Source organism: Microtus pennsylvanicus, chromosome 1, assembly GCF_037038515.1.
Source record: "Microtus pennsylvanicus isolate mMicPen1 chromosome 1, mMicPen1.hap1, whole genome shotgun sequence".
Taxonomy (NCBI): Eukaryota; Metazoa; Chordata; class Mammalia; order Rodentia; family Cricetidae; genus Microtus; species Microtus pennsylvanicus.
In genome coordinates, this window is record NC_134579.1 from 119945146 (window position 1) to 119969563 (window position 24418).

At 49.0% G+C, this 24418-nt stretch overlaps 1 protein-coding gene across 3 annotated transcripts in view; it reads left to right on the top strand.

Moving 5' to 3' along the window:
* The window catches only part of Ksr2 (kinase suppressor of ras 2), a 367153-nt gene that overhangs the window by 315285 nt on the left and 27450 nt on the right, over window positions 1–24418 (top strand). For all 3 annotated transcript variants that reach the window (XR_012911504.1, XM_075981914.1, XM_075981904.1), the window contains exons 15-16: window positions 21257–21353; window positions 22602–22735. Coding sequence is in view for 2 of the 3 variants with exons in the window: in XM_075981914.1 (XP_075838029.1) it covers window positions 21257–21353; window positions 22602–22735 (231 nt within the window). In the remaining variant the exon portion in view is untranslated. The remainder of the gene's footprint in view (window positions 1–21256; window positions 21354–22601; window positions 22736–24418) is intronic.

The following is a 24418-nucleotide window of genomic DNA, read 5'->3' on the forward strand; positions in this document are numbered from 1 at the left end:
GTGCTGCTCACCCTCTTCCTTTGGTTCCCTGGGGCACAATCCAAGGGATAGTGATTTCCCACCCAGCAGAAGTAGCCGTGTGGAAACTGTTCTCACAGAAGTCTGGGAGCAGGAACAAATGTGCTAGCTGGTGTTTGAGTTCTTCTCTACCTATATGACCTGGGGTCATATTCAGTATCCCTGCAGAGGTAGTGGGACTGTCATTCCTGTTTGAAGTCACCGTCAGCTAGGAAGGAAGTAATACGGCTAGAGCTTTAACTGCAAAGGTGTTGGTGGGGGGGGGGGGGGTCACACACCCTGGTGGTCCCACTCTGCCCTATCAGGCCCATACCACAGACCATCCTCCCTCTTCTCAAGGAACCTGGGATTTGTCTGAGTATGTTCAAGAAGTCTCAGCCTTCCTCAGAGCCACAGTTCCCTCCCAATTAAATCGGCATGGTGGGAATCCATTCCTAAAGGAATCGGATGGGGGATGGAAACGGGGGATGTTTCCTAGACCTAGCACCACACCTGTGACACCAGATGAGTGGGGGCTGTGGTTCTTGGAGCCTCAGGGTGTTTTTCCCCCAAGAAGGCATGCCTTCAACCAACCCCAGCCTCCTCTCCTCTGTTTAGCTGTGTGTCATTGTACACGTTACCAATGACTTACCCTCTCTGTGCCCTGAGCTGCTCATCTGTCAAATAGGGAAACAGAGTACCCCCTCCCTGAGCGGTCATTCATGATTAATTACGTGCTTTGGGGAACACCAGACACATCTAAAGATTAGCGACTATCCTTGTTAACATTGTAGGTAGATTCTTTCTTAGTTCTTAATTCTTGTTTTTTTTTTCCTTGTATTGAAATCTAAGCTCTATAGGGTGGGGGCATGATGATCCGCCTCTCTGGGTTTGGGTCTCAGAAACAGCCTGGCTTTGTAGGAGATGCTTAATGCATATTTACTGGATGGATGGATGGATGGATGGATGGATGGATGGATGGATGGATGGACAGATGGATAGACGGATGGATGGGTGGGTGGGTGGGTGGGTGGGTGGGTGGGTGGATGGATTAATGGATACATGGATGGGTGAATTAATGGATATATGAATGAATAATTAATTAATATGTAAACAAAGCATATTGGCTATCAGGTATCACATACATCTCCTAAACATTCTAGGATTTGGCTGCTTCTCCAAAGCATCCATCTCTGCACCTTGGATGTGACGTGTGAATTGAGCCCTCACTGCCTGTTTGTCCCTCAGAAGTCAGAGTGGCCTTGCTCTCTCCCTCAAAAGGATCTACAGTTCCCTAACTTGGTGCTTTCATCTCACCCAGACCTGAAGCCAGGCATCCATTTTTCCTCTGGTTTACAGTGTTGCCCTCAGAGCTGTTTCATACCCTGCTAGTGACCATCCAGAAAGCTATATACCTCCTGATGCATTTCAGAGTGGTCAGAGCAACAGGCAGGAGTCAGGTCCCTGGGGCAAGGATGACATCAGTCTGCTATGGAAAACCCTAGAAGAATGAGGGCAATATGACCGCTTTCATGGGTCATAAAGGCTATTCCTGCAGTATGGAGAGCAGACTGGAGGAAGAGAAGGAAAAGTGGAACACCTAGCCAGTGAGCATTAGACTCCAGTGACCATTAGAATCCAGCTTCCAAAAAAGCCCTTGAAGACCTGAATTTGATCCTTAGAACCCATGTAAAAATGCAGGCACTGTGGAGCATGCATGCCTTGGGAATATTCCCAATGTTGGTCAGATGGGAGGCAGAGTCAGGTAGATCCCTAGAAGCTCCTGAGCCAGCTGGCCTAGCCTACTCAGCGCGTCTCCAAGCCAATGAAAGGGCAAAAGGAAATGCAAGCTTCTTATGTTAATGTGGTTACAGCCATCCATATTGGCATGGGATGTACCCAAGATTCCAGGGCATGTTCCAAACCTCAGGATGCACCAAGACCTGTCATCTGATGCTTTGTTTGCCTTAACACAGAACTTATTATGCATGCTGTCTCTAGCTTTTGCAGTTCGAGATGTGACATTAGAAACAACATAGGTGCTGGGGAAATGGCTCAGCGGGTAAAGGTGCTTACTTTAAGCCTGAGGATCCAAGTTCAGTTCCCAGGACCTACATGGTAGAAGCAGACAACCAATATTGTGAAGCTGTCCTCTGACCTGCACACAAGCCATGGCATATACTCCCAATAATAATAAATACTTTAAAAAAAACTAACACCCAATTCCTGTTTTTTTCTTCACAATGTCGCAAATAGAGGAGTCATTCTTGCAATACATCTTAACAGCTCCCATTGAATCCAGTGACCTCCCCTTTGACTTAAAGAAAGTACTTTGTGGCCTCTATCATTTCCAAGTTGTACCATTCTTGGACTTTGGGACCTTTATAAAATAAAACAAGGGTCACCGGATCACCTGAGATACCACAATCGTTGATCTGGTCACCGGTGGCTCTTGGGTGAGTAACGGGCAGATAGCATCTCTAGCATGGATAGGCTGATCAAAGCAATGACTCACGTCCTAAGCAGAATGGGGTGGTGTCAGAATGACGTAGCGTGCGGTTTCATCGTGTACCCGTAATGGCCTGCAGCTGAAAATATACAAATTGTTTATTTCTGGAATTTTCCATTCCTTGTTTTACACTATAGTTCACACTTTAGTAGCCGAAACCACTGAAAGCAAAACAGTGGGAGGAGGCGTGGAGAGCCCTGGCCCTTGTTCGTGAACAGCTGCATTTTCCTTCCGGAGCCCAGCAGAAACAGTCCTGATGTGCGGTCTAATTTAATTTTCTGGAGACTGGGGGGAGCTCATTGAACCCAGTTTATGGATGAAACAGGCTCACACCGATAAAGCAGCATCTCACGGTGGAGTCGGCAGTCACCTGGTTATCCCCCTCCCCGCCCTCTGATTTCTCACATAGTATTGTTGCTCTGACATTGCAGTCAGGAATTGGGGCTCAGAAAGGTTAGGCATGTCACCTGGGCCCCCTGTAGCATGATTGACTGAGCCCACATCAGTTTGTGGCTCCAGTTCTCTCCCCTGGGCCTCTCTCTCCTGCCGGAGAAAGACTGATGTCCACTTCCTCCTTGGAAGATTCCCCCCTCTCCCAACATAGACTCCTCCCATTCTCCAGGTGTACTTGTTTCGGGAGGCCATGGCCAGGCTTGGGAGGTACAAATCAAGTTTCTATGACCACATGAAAAGATTTCTCAATCTCTGAAGCAAACAGATGTGTCACAACGTGCACAGCAGAACTGGAGCTCCAACCCGAAGCTGGCAACCCAGGAAAGAAAACAACTGTGTTTGCTAAGTGGGAAGAGATATGATATTGGCTCAGGAGAAAAAATGTCATTTTTCAGTCAGCCAAGAGGAATGTTAACATATAATCTAGAAAACCAATAAAAAAAAACAACAGTCAATTCTTCCAGGCTGCCTGCATGGAATAACTCATGAAATTGCATCTAAGAACCCTGACATTTCGCTCCTAATTTTGGTAGAGAAGACATTTTCTGAGGCCTGATATTGTCAGCAGGTATATTGACTTTGTAGGTTCCTCCCTGGCTATAGGTTATCAGGATGTGTGTCCCCAATCAAAATGTTCAGAAACGGCATTGTTAAACAATGTGTGTGTCCGTTCATCTGCTCATCCAGACATTCAGCTGCTCAGTCAGGGAAGGGAGCGGGTTCTGGGACCACGGTGCCTTCTAAGACACGCCTATCCCTAGAAGTCTCTCAGCCTGGGCAAAGGCAGGTAGAAGAAACCTCCAGAAACTGTTATGCCAAACAGGCAATTTGGGGTAGAGGTACACAAAGGGTGAAGTGAAAAAACGAGTCAAGATAACACTAGGGTTTGAATGTGAAATGTCCCTTCAGTAGGCTGGGAGTTGGAACACCACTTGCTCCCTATCTGGGGGATGAGGAACTTTGAGGACACACAGCTGGCTGGCCCCATGCTGGACCTTTGGATCTTAAAGATCATACATAGCCTGACCCTGCTTCCTCTTTCTGTCTGCTGATTGACAGAAGTGTGACCAGTTGCTCCCTGTGCCTGCCACCTCCCGTCAGCCACTTCCACCACCACCCTTTGCCCTACCCCGACCAGGAGGCAAAATGAATCCTTCCCCCGTTAAGCTGCTTCTGCTGGGCTTTTGGATACAGCCAAATAAAACAACGAATGCTGGTGGAATGACCATAGAGGAACGAGGCATTCTGAAAGAAATGGCAGTAATGTTAGTTTCTCTCCTCTTGCTGTGGTTAAAACATCGTGACTGAGACAGTTCATAGAAGAAGCCTATTCGGACTTGCAGTTCCAGGTTAAGATAAGAGTCAGTAACAGTGGGGAAGCTTGACAGCAAGCAGTAGGTGAGGGAGCTGGAGACGGATGCAGATGGTGTGCGCGACCCATAACCAGGGAGCAGAGAGTGAACTAGGAAGACACTGGTGTTTAAACTTGCACAGCGCACCTTCAGTGACGTGCTTCCTCCAGCAAAGCCACTGCTCCCACTGTCTGCCCAAAGGGTGGCACCAGCTGGGGACCAAGCATTCCAATGCATGAGACTGGAAGGGAGGAATCCCACTGAAGCTACCATAGCAGTTGAGGAAGGAGGGACAGAATGGCTGTGTTAAACAGAGGCTCGTATCTCCAGAGTCAACCAACCATGGGTGGAAAAACAAACGCTCGAATTGACTACTGTAAGCGGAGACTGCACTTTGGTTTTCCAGCCATCCAGGCCCAAATAATCACATAGAAACTCTTTATTAATTACAACACTGTCTGACCAAATGAAGGCATATTCCTAGATAGCGCTTTACATCTTAAAATAGCCCATTTCTGTTATTTTATATTTTACCACAAGGCTCGTGGTTTGTTACTTCTTACTTCTTGGGCAGCTACATGGCGTGTGCCTGACTCTGCCTTCTTTCTCTCTGCATTCAGTTTAGTTTTTCCACCTAGCTGCATTCTGCCCTGTCATAGGCCAAAGTAGCTTATTTATTAACCAATGGTCCTAAAACATATTCACAGTATACAGAGGGGAATTCCACATCAGACTACAGAGCATTGGATCCATTTGAGTGGATCAATCATAGCATGTCTGCTGAGGCCCCACCTCATGATCTTCAGGCTCCCCTGAGCCCTCTAGCTAATATTCTTCCATGTCTCACTCTGGGAGGTTAAATCAGCCATGCTTGTGTTGTACGAGCTTTTGTGGTTTTTTTTTCTTCTCCCTAAACGCTATGGTATGAGAGTTACTTATAGAACGTTGACATTACAGAAAGTCAACATCTCCATGTATTACAGACATTGTTATGTAAACTATCTGAGATGATTTAAAGGGACACAGGACCGCATGCAGATGGCGTATTCCGACACAGTGCTGTTTTCCATCAGAGAGCATCTGCAGAGTTTGGCATCTGTGGGGAGGGATCCTGGGACCAGAGGGACAGCTGTGCTTCACTTAAGACTAAGTGGTGCCAACCAGGAGGTTTATCATAAAATGCCAAATCCCTGAGTGGTTTTGTACAAATGGATAGTGTTGGGGACTGGCGAGGTGGCTCCGCCAGTAAAGTGATTGCCATGCAAGCATGAGGATCTGAGTTTATTTACATAAAAGCCAAGCACAGCAATACACGCCTGTAGTCCCAGAGCTAGGGAAGTGGAAGCCGGAGGGTCCCTGTAGCTTGTTGACTAGACATTCTAGCAAAAGTGGGGCACCCCTGCTGCAGGGAGAGATGCCTTAAAAGCTAAGATAGAGAGCAATTGAGGGAGACACCTAATGTTGACCTCTGCTTTCCACACGCACACACACGCACACACATGTGTGCACTCCTTCCTATGCATGGACACCAACAAAGGAGAGTGGCTAGTGGCTAGCTCTGCTTTACCCATCCTATGTTATAGAATTCTCACAACCCTCCTGACACGTAACTGTGAGCACGAGCCCAGTTTTACACACCAGACTCCAGAAAGCCATCACTTCCTTAGAATTCTTTCTCAGAAGCAGAGCTCCACTTCTGCAGCTGTCAGTAATCTCACGAAAATCCCAAGGTTGTGGAAAGCAGAAAGCCCAGGCTCCCGACTGGGGCAAGGGCAGACCTCCATCACTTGAGGGTCAGACCCTGTACTTTCATCTCCCCCGTGGGACCAGCCACACTCACCCAGCTGACCGTGACTCACATGGTATGGTAACCTCTATGACAGTGGCTGGGACAATCAGGGAACTTGGAGTCAGGGCTCTGGTCCTGAGTGGTGTAGACCAAGCATCCCCATTGGCTCTGGCTCTTCTTGCATATCCCCTGGCCCAGGCCAGAGCTCCTTCCACACCAGGCAGCAGCCAAATTCACATATAACTTGGATAGCAAAAGTGGCTGTGCATTGCTTGGGATCCCTGGATCTTCACCCTCCAAGTTCAAAGGAACTGGAGTGCCTGTGGGGTTTGCCAGAGGCGGGGCTGGTGGTAGGAGGTGGGTACGAGGGGCTGGGGACAAGATTCCCTGGCGAACATCTGAAAAGTATTCTCTCAAAGCCCCAGAGTTGAGAGCTTAAGGGGGAGCAAAAGCCTACATGAACCTGACTTGTGATTTCTCCGGTCTCTGAGAAATTGGCAAAAGCTTACATTTTGTTCCTGCACCTTCTAAATTGGGTTTTTGGGGACTGACAGGACTTTCGATGGGAGCAGATTAACAAGGTGAGGCTTGACGGCTAATGGAAATATTCGTAATAGGGATTACGAGAAGGTTTTTTTTTCATCTTGCCTGTGGGGAATGTGACAGTCTTTTGGGGCACAGCACCCCTTGTCTCTAATCTCCCTGGACACTTATCTTCTGTTTGTAAATGATGGAAAGGGGAGGTCATATCCCAGCAGTGACTGGCTTGCTATCTGGGACAAACTAGAGAAAGCTATTAACAAAAAAAAGGAAAAAAAAAACCTATGAAATTTAATCTCACCAAGTAGAGATTCCCATTTGCTGGTAGGTTCCTTTAAAGCCGCTCCACGGCCTGGTTTTGTGCAGGTGGAGATATCCATGGGCATTTGTGAAAAAAAGAAAGAAAGAAAAAAAGAAAAGAAATACAGAAACAAAACCCACCGTGTTTTTTAACCCCAGGAAAATACAATGCCATGTGAGGGGGACTGAGTTTCTCCAGCAATCCTTCTTGCAGGGCTTGACCGGATCGCAGCATTGTTGCCTCGGCTCTTGTTCATTCTCCACTTGCTTCTCACAGCCTCAGTTCACCTAGCATTCTGAGATCCACTAATCTACTATCATAGCCAGTATTTATCGAGAGCTTCCCATCGTTCCAATCTCTTCACATGTCTATGAGAATTATTCTACATCTTATTTATTGACTTTGTGTCTATGGGCACGCATATGTCATGGTTCTCTCCTTCCACCGTATGTATGGTCCCTGATGATTGAACTTGGGTCATCGGACTTGACAGCAAATGCCTTTCCGTGCTAAGCCATCATCTCTGGCCTCTGCCTATCTTTTAGTCAGGATAGGTGTAAGCTGCACAGACGAATGACCATGAGAAACTGCCATTCCACATTTTATTTCATTCCCTGAAGTCAGCTGTAGGTTGGGCGACCCTCCAGGGTACCCTCTTTCCATGCAGTTGCTCAGACGTCTGGTCTATATAATCTCATAATTCTGTGTCATTGCAGAGCCTCCTTGGTCCTGATGGCCCAAAGAGAAGGACAGACTGGACATTGAGCAATGGGATTTAAAGTTTCTGTAACTTTAAAACTGACAGGGCTCCCTTTTGATTGGCTGGAGCCAGTCACACGGTGTTGCATAACCAGGAAGCGTGGGGGAGAAAGCAGCATGGGACAGGATTTGGTGGCGATTAATGCTGTGTTATCCATATAAGAATTTTCCAATTAACTTTTCCCAGGTGGCCATTTATTTTAAGTAACTTTTCTAAATGTTTATGGTTAAAGAACATTCATATTGGCTCTGGGACCTGGCTGTGCCTGACTCCAAATCCCAAGTTTCTCATCCCTAGTTGTGACTGCTCCCTCCACCCCCAGTCCTCTGTCCCCTCTCTTTTCTGTTTCTCCTGAAAGTGAATGACCCTCTTAGCAGAGGCCCCCAGCTCCATTTTTTTCTCCATTTCTACCAGGTTCATGAATTTGTTTTCCCTCTCTGACCCAGCCTGGCTTTGACACCCCAGCCCTTCCTTGTTAGTTACCTCGAGGTCCTCTGGGATCTGCTTCCAAGGCTGAGAGACGGAACAAAGTGTTCTTCGCTGCACAGGGGACAGAGCAGAGGTTCACAGAATTAGGGAGACCCTCCCTGCTTAGACTAAGCTATGGCATGGCTTCTTTTCCCCCTTTCCCAGCACAGGGAGTCTCAGTACATACATCTGTAAAAAAAAAATGAATTTTTGATTTCTGTGACTTCCCTTTGCTCGGGTTTATTAAGCAACTTACACAGCGTTTGCATCCCACAGTTTGCTCATTGGGTGCAAACCATTTATTATATAGCTCAGTGGTTTTGTTTTATGCATATACAAAATTTTACTAAAATTTAAATTTAAAACATTTCAAAACCTTAAGAAAGAAGCACTCTGTCCGTTGGCAGCCCCTAGAACTCCCATCCCACCGCCCATTTCCTTCAGCACTCTGCCCATTGACAGTCACCACAAATCCCAATGTCCCCCTGCCAATAGCAACCTCAACTTCCAGTTTGCAAAGGATTGGTTTGAGGGGAGGGGCAATGTAGCCACAGAGCATTCTCCAAGGGTAAGAGACCAGTTCTGGTCATGAAGGGACCCTGTGTAGTTGTCCCAGGCTCCAGTCACAAGCATGCACCTACATATGTACAGACATGCAGGGACCTCTGCACACGTAGATCTTGGCATGGGGCATGCAAGAACGTACGTATATAAGCGTGTTAGCCAGCTTACTGTAACACAGGATCAGTATGAAAACAGAGAGGAAGCCTTATTTGTGTTCAAGTCCAAGATGGGGCAGCCCTTGGTCTGGGCCTCTCCTGCTAGCATGGTAGGAGCACAAACCAGAGGTACTAATTGCATCTTGGTTCGCTGCTGTGACAAAACACCCTGAGACAAAAAACAAACTAAAGAAGGAAGGTTTTTATTTTTGCCCTCAGTTCCAAGTTGCATCTAACGTCCCCAAAGCCTAGAGGCACGGGTGCTGATACTCGGCTCACTCTTTCCTATCAAGCCCACGATCCCAGTCTGTGGGATGGTACTGACCACAGTTAAGATGGGCCTTCCCATCTCAACTAACCCAGCCTAGGAACTCCCACCCTGGCATGTCCGGCGGCTTGACTCCTATAGTGATAGTAGAGCCTGTGAAGCTGATAACGTTAATCACAACATGCCCCAATAACCACTGGTCCCCAAGACCTCATAATACCACTACCTTGGGGGCCAAGGCTTTGCGTATTTTGAGGACTCTTATCAAAAAACATAGCAATAACTGCACATACATGCATGCACTGTGTTCATGCACTTGAACACGTGTATGTTCACTTACATGTATGCACATCTCTGTCTGTGCATTGACATGTGTGTGCACAGGACAGGGCAGAGATGTGTTTGCGCCCACAGGAACTGTAACAGACACATATGTGCCTGATTGTTTGTATTTTGCTGTGGCGGTCCTGTGGCAGCTTCTTGGGTCACTTTGCTCTGGTAGCCCCCGTTGTCAAGGGCTCTTGTCAAGCCAGTTGTCTGGAAGGAAAGTCTTTTAAAGCAATCTTGCCTTTCTTAGATGGACACTTATCCAACTTAGCTCAGAAATTCTCCGCGTGAGTGTGGAGCTGGGTTCTGAGCTGGGGATGGAGGCAGGAGATGTGCACTTGAGTTGGGTGTGTTCCTTTCTGGCTGGGTAGCTGTGGGCAGCACAGCCAATGTCACTGTATGCAAGGTGGGTTCTTCATCTGGCTTTTCTCACTGATCCCCTCTGGTCCCTTTTCCCCCAGAGCTCAGTCCATCTGAAGTGCAGCGTTGTCTCTACACCATGACACCTGGGGGCACTGTCTTGTGCTGCACTATCTGGTCTGCTACCAGAATCGATGTCCCCAAGGCCATCATGGTGCCTGACAGGGTAGGATAGGAGATCTGCAGAGAGTAAACGCAGCGCTTATGTGGAGGTGTGAGTGACTGAACAAATGAAGGTGTGTGTGTGTGTGTGTAGGGATAGAAAACCCTTTGGCCTTGATCCTCCCTCACTACAGAGAAGAGCAGCACACAGTTGTCCTGGTAGCTTCCCTTGCAACTCAGTCTAGAATCATCTAAGAGGAGAGGCCTGCACTGTGGGATTGTCTAGATCATACTGGCCTGTGGACATGTCTTTGGGGGGGATCATCATTATTCATAATGGATGCGGGAGGGCCCAGCACACAGTGGGCAGCACCATTCCCTAGTCAAGTGCGCATGGGCTGTGTAAGAAAGCCAGCCATGCATGAATCTGTGAGCAAGCTGGCAGGGAGTACTCTCCATTGTTCCTGCTGTACTTCCTTAGTGAAGGAGTTCCATATTGGGATTGATGCTAAACAGAAAAACCAACAGGTCTGCCTTCAGGTTCCGCCTGGAGTTCCAGCCCTGACTCTCCTCAGTGGCATCCCGTGATGAACAAACCCTTGCATCTATTAATTGCTTTCACTTAGAGTGTTCTATCACAGCCACAGAAACTAGACAGCACTCACCTTTTCATCCCCAGAGCCCCACTTCTTAGGGTGGCAGGGGAGGGGGTCACAGGCCTTTCCTGTGAATGCCCGGCAACACAGAGTTTGTTTTGTCCCAGTCTTTGCTGCAGCAACATTGACTGCCACCATTGCACAGAGCAGCCACAGACATCTACAAACCCAGCATGGCCGAGATCCAGACTTGGTTAAGGACAGAGATACTTGGATCTCACCTGATTTCTCCATCTCACAAAACATCTGCCTTCTGGATCATTTCCAAGTATTAAAGATGTAAACACCACTGGCCATAAAGCAGACACTGGGCTAGATGCGACCCTCAGGCTGTGGTTGGCAATTCTTAGCAGGCCTAGGTGTGTGCACTTTCCTAAGTTCCTGCACACCACTGTCTGGAGCAGTGTGAGCAAAAGGCTAGAGGGCTCTGGGCAAACTGGACCCAGCCTCCATTCCCCACCCGGTTCTGATGCAGAAGGACAGATTCCGAGTAAATCATTTGCCCCTCTGACCTCCACGTACATACCATGGCACGTACTCCCTGTCCCCCATAATAAATATAATTTTTAAAATTAAAAATGAAGAGTAACAGGGGCTAAGGATGTACCTTAATGTTAGAACACTTCCCTAGCATGAACAAGACACTGAATTCAGTTTGATCACACACAAGCACACACACACACACACACACACACACACACACACACACACAGCCCCGCACCTATCTTTTTCACTAGGGACTCAACTTTTCCAGGGAAGACACACATGTTTGACTTTCTGGGATGCGTATGTTTGCCATGTGCCCGGAATTTGCAAAACCAGGTCACCAGATAGGAACAGCAAACATGCCGGAGCTGCTTGGAGCAGGAACTCAGCTCAGGCTGCTGTGCTCTGTGCTTGACTCTGTTTCTCATCAGCTCAGTATTTTCCAAACTTGCTGCAGAACAAACACACGCATCTGGTTTCACTCCCACCTGGCTCAAAGGCCCTCCTCCTCCTCCCCTCCTCCTCCCTCCTTCTTCCCCCTCTCTTTCTCAATTTACAAAAGTAACATGAGTTTATTGGAGAGAAATTAGAAAGGAGCGATAAGCAGGCAGAAAATGTGCAAAGCCCTAGGTCCTAGCACTCAGAGATAACTCTGCCAATACCCTGCCATCCATCCTCTTTGTGGGTTTTCAATGCATATAAATTAGGTGAGAGATGTATACATTTTTAAAAACAGCAGTTCAGCTTACTGTTCGGATGAAAAAGAAGTTTGCTCTGATCGACAACAAGTGCTCATGGGGTTTCGCTATCCACAGGGTCAGCATCTGTGGTCCCGGCATCTGTAGTACCTGATGGGGTAGGGGACAGGAAGTACCTACCACTGGGTTCAGTTCGTGATGTAGACCCCATGTCAATACAGAGCATGTAAAACTTACCTTGGTGGTATACCCTGCTCTCCTCAGCCCTGGTGGGCACAGGATCTTATGGCTTGTGGGGCAGATAATAGAGTCAGGCCTGGAAGGTGATGTTCCCTTCTAGTTCCATCCAAAACACTCTGCTTCTTGATCTGCTGTATTGCAGGTCCCCACTGGCAGCCCCCCCCCCCACCATGCTAGATTTCCACCCTTCAAGGTGCTTCTGTTGCTATTCATCACAGTGGCCAGAACTGTCACTAGGCAGAAAGGCCTTCTCCCCTGAGCTCAGTGAAAGAACAGGGTGGGGGTGGGGGTCCCTAGGTGACGCTCTTGAACTCAGGGGGCCATGCTTCTGCGAAATCACCCTTGCTCAGAGCTCTTAGTCCTAGAAAGAGGTGAATATCCAAGGTGCACACTCAAATTCAGAGCCCATTGCCTCCCATGGTGCAGGAGGGGTCCTGGCTTTCATACACAAATGTGCCCTTTTGTAAAGAGTGTCCCTGCCCCAGGGAAGACAACACAAGAGATTCTGTGGCTTGTCAAAGAAGCTTCCAAAAAATGGAGATCATTGCTTTATATCATTTTATCTCCAATTGGTGCTGAGGAGAGGGTGCTCACACTGAGCATACCTCATAAAAGGGTCCCCCTTGTGGGTGTTATTGTCCCCCAGTTCACAGAGTGCCATGGCTTCCAGAGATTTCTGGTGACTTGCTTGAGATCACATACCCTGGAAACCCAGGACAGTTTTAGCAGGGCTTCTCCTTCTGAAGTGTATACTCTGAACTAGGTGGGATTATTGCCTCAGTTTCCCCAGTTTTGTCTTGTGGGAATAGTCATAGTACCTCAGAGAGTCAAGAAAAGAATGACACAGAGCTAGGGAGCTATCTTGGGCAGTAAAGTGTTTACCTCACAAACATGAGGACTTGAGTTCAATCCCTGCAAACCCATTGAAAAAGCCAGGTGTGGTGTGCCTACCTGGAGGTAGAAACAGGGAGAGGGATCTCTGGGGCTTGCCTGACCTAAAGGGTGAGCTTCAAGTTCAGAGAGAAATGCTGTCTCAAAAAGAAAGGGAGGAAGGGAGGAAGGAGAAAGGAAAAGAATGCAAAAATAAAATAATGTTAAATGAAATAAAGTGGGTAATTCTGAGTAACAACACCAGAGCTTATCATCTAGCCTGTCACACACATACACACACACACACACACACACACACACACACACACACACACGTGCACGCACACACATGTGAACACACACATGCGTACGCACACACATGGGCACACATACACGCACACACATGTGAACACACACATGCGTACATACACGTGGGCACACATACACGCACACACATGTGAGCACACACATGCGTACGCACACACATGGGCACACATACATGCACACACATGTGAACACACATACACGCACACACATGGGCACACATACATGCACACACATGTGCTCGCACTCCATCAATGCAAGAAGTAGGTATGAAGTGTGATGATTTAGCTAAGGAAAATTGCCTTGAAGCCTCTGCCTTGTCCCTGATGCCCTAGGTAGCCCTACGTTTGTTGTGCAGGAGTGTTGGGCTGCTTCCTACCACCCAGCTCCCGCACTGCTAGCTTTACCCGAAATAACTACACGGAAACTGTATTCTTTTAAACACTGCCTGGCCCATTAGTTCTAGCCTCTAATTGGCTAATTCTCACATCTTGATTAACCCATTTCTAATAATCTGTGTAGCACCACAAGCTGGTGGCTTACCAGGGAGATTCTTAACCTGCGTCTGCCTCAGAGAGGAGAATCATGGCAACTGCCTGACTCGGCTTCTTTCTCCCAGCATCCTGTTCTGTCTACTCCGCCTACCTAATTTTCTGTCCCATTAAAGGGCCAAGGCAGTCTCTTTATTTAACTAATGAAATCAACACAAAACAGAAGACTCTCCCCCATCATACGTTACAACCCCTTCAAACCGGATGCTTTTGACCTTCTTGGGGGACTTCCCAAGGAAAACTTGGTTAGAAGTGGTCCCAAGTCAGCAGAGTTCCTGCCCTGGAGTGACAGGATGTTGGCTGGCCCTCGCTGTGCCTCTCCAGGAGCAGCCCTGACCATTGCTTCAGTGGAAGCCCCCAGGCTTATTCCTCTTTCAGTCTAGTCTGCTGTAGTCTGCTCCCCTATCTCCTCCAGGAGACTCTCCACTGTGAGCTAGGAATCCTTGTTTGCCATCAAGCACGATCCAAGCCTTCACTTGCCGAACTTGATTCATTTCACAGAAAGCAGAGCCTTCCATCGGTCACAGTGTCAAGCTAGGACTTGATTTTGGTTTTTAGTGCGTTTTCCTGCTGTATTTCTTTTCATGTCCATTTGGGAGCTGGGGGTGGAGCATTTAGCTCTCCATGTGGCAATATGAGGAGGCAAGGATGGAGGTTTCTTTTTGAAATACTGCCTCCTCCATTTCCTACTGCCAAAATGAAATGCTTCCGTCTGGAAAGTTTATAGAGATTAAAGGTTCATTCAGCACAGGACTCTGGAGGATGGGAAGTCCAGCAGTGTGGCTCCTACATCTCGTGGGGACCTTGTGTGCACCATGAGGAGCATGCTGTAAGAAACCAAACAGGTGTGTCGCCGCCAATTCTTCCTTCCTTAACAACCTGCCAATGCCATCACGGGGTCCGCATTATGGCCTCACTTAATGCAAATTCCTTCCTAAGGCCCCACCCCAAAGACCATTCATAGGTAGGTTGAGGGGGTAAACTTAGAGCACGTGAGTTTGAGGGGACACTTTGAAGCCACGGCAGATGGCTAGGGTGTTCAAACCCAGTCTGTTACACAGGCCATTAGCAAGGGATGAATGAACAGGCTGATTCAGCAGGTAGGTCTAGAGTGGCCACGATGGGCAGGATTCTGGGATGAAACTGCAGGCTGCCCCTGGAGATTCTGAGAATGTAAGGACCAGGGCTCAGGGAAAAACACATCCTAAGATGCCTTTGAACTATGGTCTGGACTGTGCTGGGCCTCTCAGTGTGACATCAGGCTACTGTTGCCTATAGATCTGCAGTAAGCCAGAGGTCTCACCCCCCAGATGGTTTTGGTCTTGAATGGTCTCTCCCCATGCAAGTGAGACCAGTGGGAGGGAATGTCATCAAGTATCCAACAGCACCGCCATAGTCAGGGTGGCGAGGAGGATGAAGGAGGGCCAGAACCATGGCTGTCAATCCTAAAGGGCCAGGGCAGCCAACTTCTGGCCACTTAATAGAAATCCCATATCCAGGCCTAGCAAGAGAGACAACAGAAAGATCACAGAGAAGGTGTGGTCCCTCTCCCTGCCTGCCCTCTCTGAGTCTGCAACAAGGTTTGGAGGAGGAAGAAGGACAGAGCTGAGTCTCAGAAGCCAAGTTCCAGGGTCGGGGAGATAGCCCAGGGGAGGTGCTTGTTACACAGGCATCAGGATCCAAGTCTGGATCCACAGCAGTAGTATAAGGTTCCACGTCTGTGTCTGGGGAGGCGGAGGCATGTGGATCCCTGCAGTTCATTGGCTAGATGGGCCAACCAAATCAGTGAGTGACCCTGTCTCAAAATATGAGGTAGAGAACAATTGAGAATAACACCTGATATCAGTCTCTGCTTCCACGTGCATCACCCCCTCACAATGCTTGGCGCCTACACGCAGAGTCGAGACCCTCTCCGCTGGGCTCTAACCTCAGCTCATTACTATACCATTTTTTTTTGTTGCCCAGCTTGGACGTGAGCCTGCCACCCCAAGCAAGCCTTTCCTTCACAGAACTCCATAATTCTTCATTTCCTAGGAACACGCTGGGTTAGGCAGATGACAAACTGCTGGCTCTTTCCATTTTTATAAGCGGCTAACCTGGCATCTTTTTTATTATAAACTCCCAGAGTCCTGAGGTTTAATATCTTCAGTGTTAGATTCATGGGGACTTGGAAGTTAGAGATTGCCTGGGGCCAGAACTTGACGGGGTGTGCAACTTGTCACTCAGAATATGATTTATTGGCTCAGGGGAGGGAGGAAGAGCATGGGACAATTAAGTGGGACTTGAGTGTTGCAAAGTTGGGAGAGGATGCTGAGTGGAGTGAACAGCGGGCATTTGTAAATCTCCCTGACGGCTGGAGAGCTTTAAAAATAACAATTGATTTAAAAAAAAAACTGCCCTGGGAACACAAGTAAGCTGGAGCCTGGGACTGTTCTGACGAGCCGTGGCTCAGAGAATCAAACACTGAGACAAGCTCTTGGGAGTCTGTCCTTGCCTGGAGACTCAAGCCCCCAACGTGCGGTCCTGTCTCAGGGCTTTGCATGGGCTGGGCTGGTAGCTGGGACTCTGTCCCCCAGATTTCTTACATGCCCAGCTTCTTCATTAAGCTCTCAGTGTCAAGGTGGCCTCCCCAGAGTGTCCTTCTGCAAGGAAGCACTTATCACCTAAAGCATTCGTTTCCCAGCCCCAGCGGGGACAATTTCGTCAATAGCTAAGAGTCACCATTCAAGCAGTCTCTGCCCTAGCTAGAGACTACACCTGCGCAGCGTCGCAAGTCAGTCTCAGCTGCTGGCTGGCACAAGTAGCCAGAAACTCAGAGATGGAAAGAATAAAAATCTTGGGGCTCTAGGAGTTAAAACCCCAGTGTGGACAGGGCTGCATCCTCCCAGGAGCTCCCTGGCTTCTTGCACTGAAGTAATTGTCCTGAGTTGTCTGAGCCAGTGCTGGTGGTCTAGCTTTGTGGCGCATTTCTCTGGCCCCCTCCCCTCTCAGAGCCGCCTCTGCCTTTTGGTTCTCTTTCCTAGGGAGCCACCGTGATGATTCAGAATTGTCCCATTGGTCGTGTCTGCAACACCCTTTAGCACCATGGGTGGAACTCAGTGGGACACTGTGGTTTGGGGATCACTGCTAGCTTTTAGAGGTGGTTGCCCAGCACCCTTCTCTCCCCGCCCCCCATAATCCACACCTGCTCCAGGTCCTTTGGGCTTGGCAGTGAGCAGTCAGGCACAGACAGAGGAAGTCAACCTCTGTCGTGGCTACTGTCTGTGTCCAGCGAGACCATCTGGACAGAGACCTTTAAGGCTGCACCCTGCTGGATGGGTTTGCTTGTTTCTGACAAGCCCATGGTAGGCTGGTTCACAACGCATGCTTTTCACCCCAGTGCCATCTTGGTTAAAGGCTTGCTCTGCTTCTTTGGTTAAAAGCTCAAAGCAGCCTTGGGGCCACTGCCAGAGGCCAGGCTGGAAGAGGTGGAAGGCAAAACCCTCACACTGCCTCAGACACTAAAGGAGAACCAATTAAACCCATGAGCGACTGAAGCACCTTCTCCTGACCTCCAGATTAATGCTCCCGAGCACAGCAGACCCCATTAATCTTCATTGTCTTCGATGATAATGGTAGAGATGTCACAGCTGGGCTTACTGAAGATCTATGTGCACCAGGGTCTCGCAGGAGCAAGAGATGGGCTTCTAGCGTGTAACGACCCAATCCAAAGAGCGTGGGTCCCGATGCCAGCTCCAGATCGAGGAGAGACATCTACATAGCCACGTTCATGGCAGCTTTGGCCAAGACGTGAGTGCTGGTTAGTTTTAACTGTCAACTAGATACAACCGAGAGTCACCTAGGAAGAAAGTGGCAATGGGGGCTGTCAATGTTAGGTTGGGCTATGGGCATATCTGTGGGGGTTGCCTTGATTGTTAATTGAGGTGGGAAGATCCACCCTGAATGTGAGCTGTACCTGAGCTGGGCCCTGGACTGTATGAGAGTAGAGAGAATTCTCCTCTTTCCACTCACGATGGTGGATATGATGTGACCTGCTTCCTCCTTGACTACTCCTCAGTGATGAATTGTGACCTGGAATTGTAAGCAGGATAAAGTGTGTCACGGCAGCAGAAATGAACTGGTGCACAAGCAGGTTGTTTTTCAGCCTTTGAGAGAGGAAGCTCTTCATTTGCAGGGGCAGCTGTGAGCCTGCATATGCTATGCCTGGGGGAAGGAAGCGGTGAACGCCGTGTGATCTCACATGGAGAGCCTTCAAAGGCCACAATCAACCAAGTGTGGTGCCGTGCTTCTATAATCATGGCACTTGGGGGGCTGAGGTAGAAGGAGCTGGAGTTCCAGACCAGCCTGGGCTACACAGGGAGACGCTTCCTCAGAATCCAAGTGCTAGGGCTGCAGTCAGTGGCAGAGTGCTTACGGAGCGTGCACAAGTTGAATTCCTACCCGAGCCGTAGATGCTGGCAGTCTTGGAGCCTGGTCAGTTATTTGCTCTTCTGTGTGCACCAGGGAGAGCTCTGGTCTGGAATGAGTGTAGGTGGTCGCTCGAGAGCGAGGTGTCCAGGGGAGAGAATCCACCCACAGTCTTCCATCTCTGATCCTTAAATGTCAACAGAGCAAAATTGTCTGCTCCACCCGCCCTTCCTCCACCTCTGCTGCATAGGCTTGGCGAACTCGCTGCTGTGCAGCAAAGAGGGGGCAGCCTTGAGTCATCTTAGACTGCCTCCTGCCCCTGCACTGGCTGGGCGACCTTGGAGGAGTGAGTCAACCTCCTGTGAGTCAGTTGCTCTGGGAACCTCGCCCTGTGCAGGTGAAGAAACAAAGATCATGGCTCTAGGCAGCATTTGGGATGGTGGATGGATGGATAGATGGATGGTGGATGGATGGATGGATGGGATGGATGGACAGACGGACAGACGGATGGATGGACGGACAAACAGACAGGTGGATGGGATGGATGGATAGATGGGTGGATGGATGAATGGAATGGATGGACGGACAGACAAACGGACAGACAGACAGATGGACACACTAGAGAGATTGGCTGGTAGGTGGGTGGGCAGGCAGAAGTGATACACAGATAAATACGTCATTCCTCCATCGACATATGTGCATGTCCACCGTTTTATTGATTGCAAGGGCCATGAGGACCTACTGTGCGCGGTGCAGGGAATGATGCCTGCGTTTTTACATGCCTGAGTTCTGGTGAGGCAGGAAGGGTCACCCCCACTTTATGATGCAGAAGCTAACATATGTGTCAGGAGTACTCAGGGTTATATGGCTGCTATGTGCCGGATCGGGAGCCTCATTCCACAGGGTCTGACTCTTCTCCCCTAACCAGTGGGGCTGCCAGACGCTGAGATGGACTCTTACTGCATTCAGTCCGTATTTTAATGTACAATGTAGGCTTGTTCTGATCTATAAGGAGGCTCCAGGCCAGGGAGACTGAGTAACCCTTCCCAAGATATTACAGTAAGCAAGACTCAGAGCCAGGATTTGAACTGGGGTCCTCCGATACCAGTGCTCTCATTTCTACCCCAGGAACACAAGTCCAGCCTGAAACAAAGGCTGAGCAAACACCAGAGGAGGAAACATCATGCCCGGAGCACTTTAGCAATAAAGCTATAAATTAAAAGAAATGCATCCAAGCTGTTAATTTTATAGAGATGGAAAATTAATTATCATAATGACTTCCATACTTCTTTTAGGCAATGCTGCCTGCTGGGGACTGGGGATGCTCTAGTGACTACAGAATTAACTCTTTCGTTCATTCACTTCACTCATTCATTCCCTTGGGGATTCTTCACAGCACCTGTTCGGTGTATGTCAGGAGATAGCTCGCCAGGAAGGTTGAGACTGAGGAGCAGGCAGGCTGCAGAGTGAATAGGTGTTGCGCCCCCTCCCTCCCGGCAGTGTCCTTCCCTCCCATCATTCATCTTAAACTACCAGTCCTAGAAGTAAACTCAGAGAGCCTGCAAATGGGTTGAGCACCCTCCATCCAGACAGGTGCCTGATTGGTGGCTTTGTTCTCTTGACACGCCCCCCGGTGAAAAGACTGAATGGGCCATTTGCCTGCTGCTTGGTGCACCGCAGCCCCGGTTTTACAGTCCCCACCCGGAGACTCATGTCTGGGACAGATGGCAGACAGTGCCGTCTCAGTGGTGTCTGAGGGAGGGCCCAGAAGTTATTGGTTTGTGACAGTTCTCCTTTGAGATGCTGGATTGGAGCCAGGCACGATGGCACAGGCCTGTAGTCCCAGCAGCTAGGAGGCTGAGCGGGAGGACGTGAGCAAGGCCAGCATAAGCTATGTAGTGAGTTCCAGGACAGCCTGAGCTATGTAGTGAGTTCCAGGATAGCCTGAGCTATGTAGTGAGTTCCAGGATAGCCTGAGCTATGTAGTGAGAGTCTGTCTCCGGAAGGGTGAGGGACATGGAGATGTTACTCATTTGTTTCAGTGCCAGCCTTAGAAGCTTGAAGGCCTGAGTTCAACCCCCTAGAACGATGAAAAAAAAAGAAGATGTGTATAATTTCAGCACTAGGAAAGCAGAAAAGCATCCTGGGACTTACCAATCAGTCAGTCTAACCTACTGAGTGATTCTCAACTTAGTGAGATCCTACCTCAACAACAACAACGACAAAAACAAAGTGGGCAGCACCCGGGGAATGACGGCCAAAGTTGTCATCTGGCCTTCATGTGCGTGTGCACCTGTGAACACACACATGCAACTGCCTGCACACACATAAGATGCATGCACTGTATGCACACACACACGGGGAGAGAGAAAGAGACCCTATGCTGAGGGACATGGCAGGCCCACTGTCTTACCCTCTGCTCTGTCACTGTGAAGCGACACCATGACTGAGGCAATTATCACAAGAGAAAGCCTTTAACTGGGGGCACGCTTGCGGTTTCAGAGGTTCAGTTATTGTCATCATGGAGGAGAGCATGACAGCATGCAGGCAAGCGCTGGAGTGACAGCTGAGGACTACATCCTGATCCTTAGGTAGAGACGGGGTGGGGCGGGGCTGGGCCTGGCAGGGGCTTTTGAAACCTCAGAGCCCACCTCCAGTGAGAGACTTCCTCCTACAAGGCCACACCTCCTCATCCCTCTAAGGCTTTTGGGTGACTAAGCATTCAAATCTATGAGGGGCTATTCTCCTTGACAGCACCACAGACAGCACTGGACCTGGCTGTATCTGCAGGTGTCTACATGGCGGGAAGTATCTGATCTTCTTAAAGAATCTACAAAGGCCTCTTTGCAGATTGTCACCCAGAACCAGCTCTGGGGTTTGATGCAAGGCCTGTCAGTGTCACATGGGTGTCATGGTGACATGCCCTCTCAGCTCTTCATGACTCTGATGACTGTTGCAGGACACCTTCCTCCCCACTGCCAGTCATTTCCCTGAGTGACCTTGTTCTTTTGCCTTGCAGCCTCTGTAAGGGTCGGACTCTCTACTCTGTGGTGAGGGATGCCAAGATTGTCCTGGATGTCAACAAAACCAGGCAGATCGCACAAGAAATTGTGAAGGTACCATGAGTTCTGGGACCCCTACCTGGGCCTTACAGAGACCCAGCCTCCTCTGGAAGTCCTGTCACAGGATCCTAAGACCCAGGGTCTGGGTTTAGACCACTAGTCTGGACCTTAAAGACATTAGTTTTAGCCCAAAAAAATACCAGGTGGTATGTACAATGAATCTGTCAAATGCAAGCCTGAGAAATTACTGCCTCAAACTCTGTTTTCTGGCTGGTACTGCATGGTCATGATACCTGGGTACAGGCAGTGGCCAGTGGGTACAGAAAGTCACTCAGTTCCTTGGAAAGTGTATCAGAAACTTCTGGGTCACTCTGCTAGAATCAGATGAAAGGAGGGGAGTTGGGGCACAGCAGCCCAGTTCATGATGACAGGAATCTGAGTCAGAGATGGTTCACAGGAGATCAGGAGGCAAAAAGTGAGACCGGAAATGGCCAGGGTTAACGTTCCCTCAAAGGCCTGCCTCCAGTGACCTACTTTCTCCAGTAGGCTCCACCTCTCAAGACCTTCTAAAGCAGTACCACGGATTAGGTACCAAACATTCAAAATATACACCAATGCAGGACATTTAAGATTCAAATCATCACCATTAGGAACTGGTATACTTGAGTCCTGGAATTCCCTTGTAATCTTGTCTCTCCACTGCCTGGGATACGTGGAGCTATTGTCTTAGATGAAGACGTCCTGAGTGTCCCGACAGGTGCCTCATTGGTGGGTTGTGCTCAGGCTTCAGTTCCAATCAGAAGTGGTAGGAGTGATCTGTGGAAATAATAAAGACATGGCAATCACTCACCAAGGCCAAAAGATGTGAAAACCACCTCTAAATCGCTGTTAGGTAGATGTCCCTGTGTGTTCTTGATGTGGGGTCACGAAATGCCTCCTAAGTATCTCAGGTCCTTCCACAGGGAGGTGGGCCGGGTAACAGAATCAGCAAGGCCCCTTCATAAAAGAAATGAGGGAAAATAACTGGTGGATTCCTTTTTCTGGTGTCCCTAGCCTTGCCGGTGTCCCCACTCTTTCCCCCTGGAGCAGTTCCTTTATTCTTCAGGAAGCAGAGTGGTTCTGTGGAGATGGCTTTGCAGAGGTCTGTGGGGGATGGTGGCCTTGTGACTCACAGAGCCTTTGTCCCCTGAGCTCCATGGTGGGGGGGGACCCTGTACTCTGCCACTCTTGAGGATCCAAGGGAAGGCGACAAGGAAGTACAGGGTCATCTCTAATGTGTCCTCATCTCCTCATCTCTTACAGGGCATGGGCTACCTCCATGCCAAGGGCATCCTTCACAAGGACCTCAAATCAAAGAATGTTTTCTATGACAACGGTAAAGTGGTCATCACGGACTTTGGGCTCTTCAGCATTTCTGGGGTACTACAGGCTGGCAGGTAAGAGGTGACAGAAGGGACCAGAGGGATTCTTGATAAGTGACCGTCAAGGGGTAGGAGCTCATCCCAAATGTCTTGAGTGACTTATATCTGTGAGCTCACAGGTGTTAAGATTGTGGCTAGGCTGCCATGCCAGCAGGGGGTCACCAAGTTCCTCTCTGTTCCCATGACCTTAGTGTCTTTCTCGCTTGTCCTGAAAGTGACACCTTTGAGTTTGTGGCATGAGATCTAACACAACCCCGACTCTCACAAGCTCTTGCCCTGGGCTTGAGGACTCTCCTCCTTGCCTATGGGGCTTCCCTAGGGAATGGGTCAGCCAAGCCCTAAGCTCCAAGCTGTCGTAGTAATTAACTTTAGCCTAGCAACCAAACACAGCTGATAGTAAGTGCTTTTAGGTCAGACTACCTGGGCCATGTGGGGGCCCGCCCATTCTTAACTGTGACCGTGACCAAGACCAGCAGTACCTCTGAACTCGAGTTTTTGTGTTTGAAAACGCCTCGGTTGGACGGTCCTTATGAAGATAAAACGCAAGGATACAGGACAAGCATCCCGCACAGGACCCTGAGTGGCAGCAAACGTGGGGCAAATAGCTGGACTGCTGTGGTGTAATTAGCACTCATTTCCATACACCTCCCCAGGATCACCCAGGGAACGATTAACCATCTTTAAGTAATTAACTCTCCCTGGCCACTCGCCCTGGAGCCAGCCGCGTTGAGTCAGCCATGCGAGAAACAGCTTGATCCCGAATAAACAGTCTGTAACTCGGAAGGTCTGCTCTCGCGGATTTTGATTTGGAGAGTGTGCTGTGTCCACACTCAGGGCACACATATCTCAAACCCCTGCGTCATATAACGAATGGCCTCTCTCATGGGGAGAGAGCGCTGAGACTTCTCTCATGTTTACGTTTCTGCATTTCTGGAGAGCCACTGATTTCTTTGAGGGACATCCTCCTGACTTCCTGAAGGATTTTATCCCTACTGTGAGCTACCTTTGAATTTGAGTCAGAGTGCTTGAAACTCAACAAAACATAGCATAAGCTGTTTCTGAGCAGCCTTGGTTACTGTCTTCAGGTGTCATCCCCCCCATCCAAACTGGATGTCCCCAGTTTCTAGAGCTATCTGTGGCATTAGATAAGTCAAGGCAAACAAACAGATAGTGTAAAAGATACCTGGAGAACGCTAGTCCGTGAAGGAGCTGGGGGATCAAGACTGGGTAGGACTCCTTCTTTGCTCAGTCCTACAGCAGTCCCAAGGTCCCTGGCTTGCCAAAGAGAATCATATTCACCTTGTTTGCCAGGACCAGGTCAGAGCAGGCTTAGGGACACAATTGGAGATGTCACTGCAAACCCAAGTATTTACATGGGTCTCATGGAGGCTGAGTAAGTATTAACTTTAACTTGATTTTGGGCTGGTCAGAAATCTCTCGCTCCTGGTGACCAGCAATGTTAGTGAGTTCCTCATGGTGAACAAAATACCAAACATAGACTCACAGCTTGAGGGAGGAAAGATTTAGCATGGCTCATGGATTCTTGGATTCAGCATGGCTTCTTGATTCCATGGACTTTGGCAGGCATCATGGAAGCAGGGCCCATGTAGAAGAGGAACTTCTTCACCTCATGGCTGACAGGAAGTGGATAGTGAGGGACAAGAAGTAGCCAGGGACAAGACACCCTTAGAGACTCAC